The sequence below is a fragment of the Hydra vulgaris genome, chromosome 12 (genome assembly GCF_038396675.1).
Source record: "Hydra vulgaris chromosome 12, alternate assembly HydraT2T_AEP".
Taxonomy (NCBI): Eukaryota; Metazoa; Cnidaria; class Hydrozoa; order Anthoathecata; family Hydridae; genus Hydra; species Hydra vulgaris.
The window spans coordinates 10580916-10592500 of NC_088931.1; the positions used below are offsets into that span (position 1 = coordinate 10580916).

At 31.9% G+C, this 11585-nt stretch overlaps 1 protein-coding gene across 2 annotated transcripts in view; it reads right to left on the reverse strand.

The window, feature by feature from the left end:
• Positions 1-236: 236 nt before the first annotated feature.
• The window catches only part of LOC100213296 (WD repeat-containing protein 74), a 39404-nt gene continuing 28055 nt past the window's right edge, over positions 237-11585 (reverse strand). For both annotated transcript variants that reach the window (XM_065811873.1, XM_065811872.1), the window contains exon 9: positions 237-451. In XM_065811873.1, coding sequence (XP_065667945.1) covers positions 293-451 — 159 coding nt within the window. In that variant the 3' untranslated portion in view covers positions 237-292. The remainder of the gene's footprint in view (positions 452-11585) is intronic.

Here is an 11585-nt window from a genome sequence, read left to right on the forward strand (position 1 = left end):
TAACCATCGCATTTAGAATGCCTTTTATTACTTGAATACTTAATGATTCCCTTCTCATTAAATGAAAACTATAAATCCCTTCCCTTATGATTGAATGAAAAGTGTAACTCTTGGTAACAGAATTATCGAGATGAAATCAGAAGTAGTTATCTAAGATAACAAAAAAAAGTATATGATTAAAATCACTTCAGCTTTCCTCGCTTACTTTTTTTTAAACACAATTTGGTTTCAACAAAAACAAATCTAAAGTAAGAATTACAAAAAATATATATTTTAGTACATATATACAAACTTATTTCTTTTTTGCTTTCTTTTTTTTACTGCCAGTAACCTTCGTTACAGTATCTTTGGTTGATTTTACTGGCTCCATGGAACTCCATATTTTTTCCTCTTCTTCGTCATCCAGTTCATCTTCTGCTTCTCTCTTTTCTCCGAGAACTGCAGATGATACCTTAAATATAGAAATAGTATGGCCTTTAATGTATGTGTAGTCTCATCATAGATTTTCAGGTTATCGTATATTTTAAACATCTACTAGAAATAAGGTTTAACTTATTATACACCTCGTTGAAAATTTTGTTCAAATCTAATTTTAACCATAATTATTATCATAGATATTAGATCTAATGTACAAAGTAAGGTATGAATACGAATACACTTTTAGGCTTCTAGCGTCCTGGATAGATTTAAGGCGGTGGCTAAGGAGAGTGTATTTTTGTGGTTGATCTAAGAGAGGATCAACTTGAGATAAACCCCAAAAAATGATCCAGGCAATAAATTTCTTTTTAAGTATTTTAAAAACAACTATTATCATAACAAAAATCGCCCACATAAAAAATTCTTCTTTTTATTTCCTATTTGTTTCTAATTCCAAATAAAAACATTTTAACTTAATGTATCTTAAAACGTGGTTACTTTGGGCAGTTTTTACATTAATGATGAAACTTAACCCCTTTTTGCATAACTTTTTTTTATCGAACTAAACTAATGATTCTAAAAGCATTCTATGACCTAACATCCAAAAAAAATTAAAAAAATTAAAAAAAAAATGTTAAGGTCAATTAATTGCAAAATAATTAATTGTATCATATATGATACATCATGCAGTAGTGGAACTTTATGAAAAAATTATAAACAAATGTTGTTGCTATTCAGAGAGTTTATTTTGGAACTTGGACCTTGGTAGTTAAATACAATTAATAAAGATATCATTATGAATAAAAAATCTATTGATGGAAAGCTATAAAATAGTTGCGGTCCTTAGTAAGACACAGCGCAGTGTCACATTTTCACAAAATGAATATGTTAAGGCGGAGCAATTGTCATATTTGCAACGAGCCTGCTTTTCATTGAAAATAGGCCAATGTCTAACTTGATCAGACCGAATTGCTTCATGGGGAATGGCAATTTTTGGACCAACACGTTGTGTGATGTCAGCAAGAGATGGGCGACCTGTTTTTCGTTTACGCGACACCTGGTAATTAGACAACAAATCTGCTACCGCCAATTTGAATTTGACAAGTGGATTACGCTTTTGCCAAAGAATCCAGGCATTGATTATGGACATATCAATCAAGTGGAAAAAGATCCGGTGATACCATTTTTTGACCGAATCTTGTTCCTGTAATAGCCAAGCAGAGAATCAAGCAAGTCGACTCCCCCCGTGTGCTAGTTGTAGATAGTGACTACTCCCGGACAGGAAATGTTGATATGGCACGTATCTTTTCTTGAAAATCTTCTAACCTCAATTGAAGGTTCACTTCCAATAAAATTGGACAGCAAAGTTACAAAGTTACTTTGCTGTCAAACCAGGAAACTACCGATACATCAACTCCGTCAACCTTGGCAACATGTTCGGTAAATGCTCCGCGACCCCTTTGCTTTATTTCCTTATCTGACAAGACTGGGCAATTTTCAACACGGTTTCTACGTGCAGTTCCAACCATTTAAATTCCCCTCTTAAACACATAAACATTTAAACCAATGCTATTGAACCAATTGTCAACATACAATTTATGATTAACGTCATCGGGCAGGATTCGGGCTAGACGTATGACAACGTTATTACTTGCCCCAAGGTCTTCCTAATATTGAAAGTGACAGATTGTCATTGCTTTCAGCATTCTCATCACTTCTATTAACTTCCTCATTGGACGAAGAAGATAGTGGCAAAAAAAGTTCGCGATCAGTTGTATCTTCTTCATCGCTGGAACCTCCGCCTGAGGAGCAGAGATCTGTATCGTCATCAACAAACTTGATCAAGACAGGTGCCTGTATCCTGTGGATACCAGAAGGCTTTCTGTCATAGAAAGAAGTTGGCTTGATTGCTAAAGATTATAGGAAATAATAAAAACGTTTTATAACAAAAGATATAACAATAAATGAAAAATATAAAATTAAATTTTTTTTTTTTAAATGCACGATGTATCATTTATGATACACTTACAAAAAGAGTTGTTGAGGAATGAAAGTTTAAAAAAATTGGTAAATAAATACACAAGAGGACTACCAATATGTATAAGAAACTTTGGGAATTTTTGTGGGTTTATGATTGAAAGGAATCTTTCCCAACAAAATGATGTATTACAATAATTAGTTAATTTGCTGCCGGTTGCCATTTTGATAATATGAGAAATAAAATTGAAAGTAAAATTCCCAAAAACATTTCAAGTACGGTAGCCACACTCACTTAAATATTGCATGCTTTATATAAACTTAATTCCCGTTTAAAATCGCTGTGCGTTCAACCAGAGATATACAATTTATAAACTGTATCATATATGATACAGTATGCAGAAAGGGGTAAATATTCTTAATATTTTCTTGGTTTTCAATTTTCTTCATAATTTCTTTATTTTCCCTTTAGATATATAGGCAGAAAGCAGTTCTGCAGTTGGTTTGAGTTTTGATTATAATTTGGCACTGCTATGTTATGATGTCAATTAATTTTCTACTTCGATTTTAAAAATATAAATACTTAAAAAAGTTAAATACTTTGGTGAGAAATAAACCAAAAGTTAATTTTCGACAAATTAGGTCGGCGATTTTTCAACTGAAAGTTTTTGTTTTTATCAATGACTGAACGAATTATTTTCTAATTTTTAAGGCCGATTTTCACTGATTCTTTTATTTCGTTTTGAGATATAAAGTTTTTGTTGACGACAAGTGAAAATTAATAAACGAGGGGGAAAGGGAGTCTTAATAAGCTTGGGGTGGGTAGGAAAATTTTCCAAAAATTAATAAACGTCCCCCCCCCTTTTTTTTTAATTAAGGACTCGATAGTAAAGCGATTTTTATCTGATTACTAAAAATATTTTGTAATGATAAATAAGATAAAGCAATTTTTTAATGATAACTAAGAATATTTACAGCATAATAGGCCAGGTGAATATAAAAAAGCAATTACTTTTACTCAGTAATTGGTCAGCTTTACATGAATAAAAATTTCAGGAATTTTGCTTTTTTATTCACGTAAAGCTGAGCACAGTTTTTATTCTGAGTCAGTTTTTATTCAAGTAAAACTGAATCACAGTTTCTATTCACGAAAAGCTGAGCAATTACCGAGTAAATTGCTTAATTTTATGTAAATAAAAATTTGTGCAAAACTGCTGAAGTTTTTATTCATGTAAAACTGACCAATTACTGAGTAAAAGCAATTGCTTTTTTTTTATTCCCCCGGCGTAATATTAATCCTCAATAGAAAACTAAAATTTAGACAATTTCGTTGTTAGAAGCAACTACACTTTGTTAAGAATTTTATTAAGATTTATCTATAATTAACAACAGTTTCGTTCTATTCTAAATTTCCAAGAATCCATCTATTTATTTAGCATTATTCTTACAACTGTATAAAAAAGACACCTGCTTAAGACAACTTTCCATTAGGAACAGTATGGTCAATCTGAAACAACCGTAAGCTTGTGTAGAATTTCTCTTACTTCATGGGTTACGAAATTTCTTGTAAGAAGTACTTTACAAACTGAATATTTCCGCTCGATTCCTCTATATTGTTAGATCACAAGTCTAAACATTCACTAATGGTTGTAAAGTAGAGATATCACAAATAGTGATTTTACCGAATACCAAATATTCTCCACCGAATAGACGAATATTTGGTAAAAAAAAATTTTTCACAAGTGACCGTTTCCAACCTGCATTAGTAAAGTGAATACCGTAGTCACGGGTACCGTAGTCAAATACGCGTAATTACGGGTAATTACGCGTATTTGTTTTATTTGCGTCTTCGGGCATGTTGTTTGTTGACTATTTGTTAAATCAAAGTTTGCTTTTTATAGGTTGTATTTCAACCCGTTACGTAAGATATATACATAAGATATAAAAATTCGATAATTTATTTTAAATTACAGACCTCAAACATTTTTATTAAAAACCGTATAAATACACTAACAATTAATTATCCTTTAAAAACAATTTAAATCAAAAAGTCAATTTAGTGAAAATAAAAGACTTCGTATTCGATTGTCGTTTTGCTTGCGAAAATTTACAACAAGTAACAAAAGTCGTATTATTTCAAATTTTTTTATAAAAGATTTAAAAATGGCATCTTTTAATAAAAAATCACCAATTTGGAGATATTATGAAATTTGTAGGGAAGACAATAAACTAGCAGTTTGTTTGTGTAAAAGCAAGATCTCGTGTGGTGGAGAAGGAAAGCTTGTAAGTAAAACTATTACGTATATTATAACTAATTAAATGTTTTAACAAAACAAATTATTTACACTGGTAATTTTTTTTTTCTTTTTTCTTTTTTGCACAGTAGGTATTCTTTTATACTTTATTTATTTTAAGTTAAATTTACGTACTCTTTTTTGTTTCCAGCTACAACTTCTCTAAAAAACCACCTTCAAAATCGCAAAAGAACTCAATACTATTGCAGAAAGATGGAGCATTTCTTACAGCAAGATCTATTTTCTTGTCCATGACAGTGGAGCCAATATGATAAAAGTGTTTTTTTCATTTACTACAATTGGCTGTCAATGTATCGCAAAATTCTCAAAGAGAAATAACACAGATGGTAGCTGTTGCAAGACGATTTGTCGCACTCTAGTATAGCAAAAACTAAAATGCATTTGTCAAGAACTTAAACTGCCAGAACACCAATTAATACAAGACGTAAGCACATACTGGAATTCAATATACTATCTATTGGAGCGATAATTAGAGCAAAAGCGAGCTGTCTCGTTGTATAAAACTGATCATATTCGAATACCGAATAGTATAAAATGTTGCCGAATACATCGAATACTGAATAGTTGCTAATCAGTTTGCAGGGTTGCTAATCGTAACCATTTTTATCCATAAAACTAGGAGGTCTATTCAACCAAGAGTGCTTTACTTTTTTTGAAACAAACCGACCATAAATTTGATAATCAAACAGATTTCTTAGGTTTATCTTACATTATTGACAAATAAACCAATTTACAAAAAACGGCTAACTGTAGTGAATAAAAAATATTTTTACCAGACTACTTAATAAACTTACTTTAGATTTATTAAAGATTTAGGTAACACTTTAGTTATTATTGCTATAACAATTCTGTAACCGCAAGCTTGATCAGCAGAAAGATCCAGCAGAAAGAAAATATGTACTTTGGCAATGCAATGAATCGTTCACTTACAGTTACTTGATCAAAGTTTTTGCAACTTTTTTTTGCAATTTTTTCTTTTTGAGCTGATTTTGTTTTGGTCAAAATGAAATAACAAACTACCACCTGGTTCCATGCATACAGTGTAACGGTTTTATTTATTAAATCCTTAAAACTCTTCTAACCAATCTATTTTCTATCAATATCTATCTTTACTTTTGTAAGGCCGTTACAAAGTTTTTTATATAGGCATTAAACGCCTATATGAAAAATACAACTTTAGATCTAATTATTTTTTGATGGTCAGCAAATTGTGGATCGTCTTCAGTAATCAATCCAGCATCAATCCAGGCAGCTGTAGCTAAAACAGTAGTAGCCCTATATTTAATACTACATTTAGACTGTTTTTTATTGTTAGTATTATACTTGTAGTTATTGTTAGTATTATACTTTTTCACTTTCTTAAAACATAAAGAATTAGACTCTGTGATGAATTCTTCATTAAAAAGTTTATCTTTAAAAGGGACGTTAAGTCTTAAAAGGACTCCAGATATTTGAATTCAAATGCATTATTTAAATCTCTATTTTTTTTGGTCTGTGGTGTCCAGCAGCTCTAAAAGTATTGTTCCTCTAAAGGGCCTTCCATAAAGTACGCACAAAGTTATTAGAAAGGGGTTGACGAAAATGTTCGTTAGAAAGCGAGGGCGTATTAAAACTCAATAATAATACGTGAAATTTTATAGCAATATATATTTCGATTTAACGCTAATCGATATTATACTAAAACGCTACTTTATTATAAATTTTACATGATTATATGTACCATATAATATTTCCCCAATTGCCTCATTAGCTTAGGTAATCTCTAAGGTCAATATATGATACTTAAAGACGTTTATATTACAATATTATTATTTACATTTTAGTACTATTTACACTAATAGTCTCTTGAACATACTCCTCCCTTTGACCAAATGGTCAATATCTTTTGGTTCATTCAGCTCGAAAGGACATAACTTGGTTATTGAACGTTTCAAAATAACCTTCCCAACTTGAATATTAGCCACTAACCCATCGTTTCCAGGAAAAACCTCCGTTATTCGATCAAGTGGCCAATCGCCTCTTGAAGTATTTTCGGATATAACTAATACTAGATTGCCTATTGATAAGTTACCCATTACGCTATGCCATTTTTTTCGTGGTCCAAGCATAGGTAACCGTTTTCTCATCCAACAATGCCGAAAATGCTTTATTAATTCTTGAACTTGACGCCAACTTTTTCTCGGGTTGAATGAAGTGGTATCCACTGCATCCGCGGCAAACTTACCACCTAATTGTCCAAATAAAAAATGATTGGGTGTTAGAGGTGTGCAGTCTTTGAGATTACTCAATTGGTAAGTCAGTGGTCTTGAATTTATAAGTCCTTCTGCTCCGGTAAACGCTGTGATAAGTTCTTCATCAGTGATATCTGCGTTTCCCAGTTGGGAATAAATTGCTCATTTTGTGGCTTTTATCATGATTTCATGAACTCCTCCAAAATGAGGGGCTGCTGGTGGGTTAAAATGTCATTTACATTTCATAACTTTTTGTTTGCTAATACAAAGTTACCCCTTTTATCCGATATCATTTCGTTTGGTGTTCCTCTTCGATTGCTCATCCTAATAAACAGTAAAGTTATCGTTGTTTGGGTAATTGCATTTTGCAGCAATGTCGAAAACGATTCTGACTGTGGTCTCCTTTTCAAATTTTACTCATAGCTAGAACTTGATTTCGATATTTGCTTGAAAACTTAGTAAGGAGAGTTGTTTCTTTTTCTTTTTTTTCTTTCATTCGTTTCTTCAAATGCAACAGTCTGTTATGAATTTCTTGACAACCATCAGTTCCACATTTTCTTGTTTTTTCAAATTTTTTGCCAACGTGATCATTATCCAAACAACGATAACATAGACGATGGAATTTTGCTTGTTCCGATCAGTTACTAACTGCCATGGATTTGAATTTTTCACGTGCCCGAAGTGCGTGTTTATCATCACAAATCTTGCACGTTTTTGGTACATCGTCTTTTTCTCCAAAGTAAGTTCTTTGTTTCTCTTTGAAGCCTTTAAGGGGTTTTTCTTGATTATATCTTGGTTCTTCTAGACCACATAAACTTACTTGGGCAACGGTATAAAATTCTGCTTCTTAAATAATTTTTGCTTTTCAAATAACCATCGTAAATATACACTTAGCATAGTTTTCGCCAACTTCTTCAGAGTTTGATATATTGCGAGCCACCTGCTAACTCATCATTCAACTCATTCCCAACTCTTTTAAATTTATGACTGCAGTGTCCAACATATCAGCAAAAATTTCAAGATCACTTGGGTTGTTAGGTTATACTGGGCTGAAATTTTCCACTCTCTCCAAATACAAGGCTATTTGTCGTCGTTTTCCTTCGTATTTCCTTTCGAGTCAATCTTTTGCAGCTTCGTACGCAGCTTTTGAGTACCCCAAACTTTCAACAACTTTGGAAGCTTCTTCTGATAGATACCGGTGTAGTTGCAACAGTTTGTATTCAGGTGTAGCTGGAGCTCTATCAATACATGCTTCAAACGCTGTTTTCCAACTTTCTTTTTGTGTTTTATTTTCTGAAAAGACAGGAATAGACACTCTAGATAATTCGTTATTCGCCGATTGAAAGTCATCACCTTTTTCATTGCACTCCGTTCTTTTTGTTGGTTCTCCTCGCCAACCAGTTCCAACAGGGCGTGTTTAATAGCTCTTCTTAACTTTAGAGATTTCAACATGTCGTTTAATTTGTGCATCCAGTTGGTCATTTTTTAACACATCCGATTCCATTAGCTGATTTTGCTCCATCAGTTTTATATATAGTCCATCATCCATCAATCCATTATCCATTAATCCACAACGCATTGATCCTATTTCCACTTTTTCCACCTCATGTTGCTCATAAAATCACCACCTTGTTCAATGCTACTTTTAATTTCATTTTTTGAAAGATCAGTTCAAGTTTTCGTTTATGTTCACCGCTATCTCCTATTGTGACAATACTTGGTGCGTCATCTTTTGGCGATTAAAGATATTCATGCGCCATTTCATCTGCTTCCATGTAGGCAGACTCAATTCCATTTTTTTTGTTTGCTTCAATTTCTTTTGTGACTTTTGTCACCATTTCAAATTCATTATTTTTTCGATACTCAATTGAAAGTTTATTCATCGCTTTCATTGCAGCCAATTGCGCATCGTCGATCTTCTCCCAACGCTCGTGAACATTGTTTCTGCTCTGTAGGTCGGAGTTAAGTACTTCCATCAACGTTCTTCTCATTCTTGTAAACGTCGCTTTTGTCTTCGCTTTAGCTTATTTAAGTTGATCTATCCGATTATGACGAATGTCATCCAATTCACTTTCACTTTCGCTATTGTTCATCAATTGCTTGAAACTACCCTCTGTTACCAAATAGTTATTTGATCTATTTATAAAGTTTTGGGATCCATTGCTTTTAACCCAGAGTCCTGGAGTCCTTGACGCCATTATATCTAAGACTTAGGGTTTAAAATTTGACTCTTCCTCTAAGGGGTCTTCCATAAAGTACGCACACAGTTATCAGAGGAAAGGGGTTAACCAAAAACGTACAAAAGAGTACAAAGCACAGGGGGGAGGGGGGAGCTTTAAAAAACAGCAAGTATGCACGCAGTTTGATCATCTCTCGTTCTCTCTATCTCTTAAAACTGGATTTCTTTATTTTTTTAACAAAAGCATTGAATTTTACATCAATATTATGTTATGTAACAGAGATATGTAGAATCGAATGTTTTTTTGTTTTCAATATTTTGAAAAATTCATTGAAGGAGGATGGAGGTGAGGGGTTATTGGAAGCGTCCAAGTGCGTAAAAAAGGGGAATAGGCTCCTAAATAAATGATTTTCTGCTTACGTACTTTATGGATGCCCCCTAACCTGAAAGTTTTTTCTACATTTTTGGAGCTTTTTTTACATGGATACCAAAAACCATAAAGAAATAATAATTTTGTGACTCAAATCTGGAATCTTTTTTGGGACTCCGCACCTATGATTTTTAGTCATTGAAAGAGTTCTTGTTTAACATTGTATTTTTCATTATATTGCATAAAATTAAAAGTTTGTTGTTTATAAATAACTTTGCGTTTAAACTTTTTACAATCAGAAAATAAGTACTTGCAATTGAAAATATGTTTATCCAACTTAACGTAAACTTTTCCTTTTATCTTTATTTATAGACAGATAAAAGACAACGTTCCAAGCTTTAACAATTTTTTCTGGAATGGACTTTTCAGAATAAACAATAAAAGCTCTAAAGCTCTTATTGTTTAAGTCCATTCCAGAAAAAATTATTAAATTAGCATTTGCTTTATGCCACTAATTAATAAACCTTTTTAACTGTTTTGCCATACCTTTTATTTAATACTATATATTTGCGTATCTGACAAAATTTAAAGAAAGTTTTAAGCTTTGTTTAAAGAGAAAAAATTTAGTTTTAATAGTTAAATAGAAAGTGCCCGGTGGGAAATGAGCTAGCAGCTAGCTTGGTATTCGCTAGCTAGTTGCTACCTGTGGGTAAAAGACGCGTCAAAGTCAAATAAAATACGTAGTAAGACGTGTTTAAGACGTTTTAAACACGTCTTATGTTATCTAGTTATCTTTTTTCTACCGGGCGAACAAGGATGATTTTTCGTGGATATAAACTTTTAAATATTTTTCTAAATTTTTTTTAATATTACTTTTATTATTTATTTATGATTTTTTATTTATTCATACCTTAGATGCAAAAAATTTGTCAAAAATTTTGGGTTAGGAAGCATTTTAGAATCTCCATTAGTGACTCCATGTACGTAATCGTAACATTTGCAGTAGAGGAGCATTACGTGAATCTAAGTATTTAGCGGATTTAAGATGATCTAAACTATCAGTGCTTTTTCTATCATCAGGGGCAATTTTAAATGTGGGAGGGCATTCCCCTACCTACCCACTCCCAACCCATCTTCCTTTTGAAAGGCTATTTTAAATTATTTTTCTTATAGTTGGTTTTTTAAGGAATATAGTTGGTTAATCGGTATTTGACACATTTCAATTGGCAGATTTTTAGTTTTAAGGACTTTTTTTTTAAAAAAAGCAGTCAGCAATTTTTAAAGTTTCGCTTCTTCCTCCCTTCCCCCCCCCCCCCCACTCTCCTCTCATTTCATTCCTAGAATAGTCTTTACATCTCATCTTAAAACTCAGTATCTACATATCGCTAAAAGCTGCCCTATTTCTGCAATGCTAAATTTCTTAATGTTCTGGCAAAAAAATTTCTAATTCAAAAAAAAGTTCAACATCAGGTCTAAAAAACAAAGAGCAGAAATGCTTCAATCTACTATGCCCATCTGGTTTAAATCAGCACAAAAAGTTAATCAAATTTAATGAAAAAAAAAAAAAAATTAATAAGTTCATCTTTAAAATGATTATTCTTGGCACACATTTATGATCAGTTGTCAGTGGAGTTTTCTTTTTGAGACACCATGCCCTAATCGCTCTAACTTATGAAAAAAAAACACTGTTCGAAAAAATTGTTTAGCGGATGAAAAAGTCTTAATTTTGCTCTATGTCTTGATTTCGAATTTACTCACAATTATTTGGGGATAACAAGTCATTTTAAAAGACGAGTAACGAATGAGGTTTCGTTTATCATACCCCAAGAATGATATACTTAGGGTGAAACAAAGTGATTTTTATATAAGATGGTTTTTATATAAGATGGTTTTTTATATAAGATGATTTTTACATAAGATTTTATATGAAATGGATTTTTATATAAGACTAGTGTTTTCTTAAAGTTTAGCATAACAAGTAGTAAACCTAATAAAAGTTAATCATATAAATTGTTTTTTATCTTAATTATTATTTCTTTTAAATATTTTAAGAATACTTATAAAGCATTTGAAAGATTTAATAATATTTTATTGTA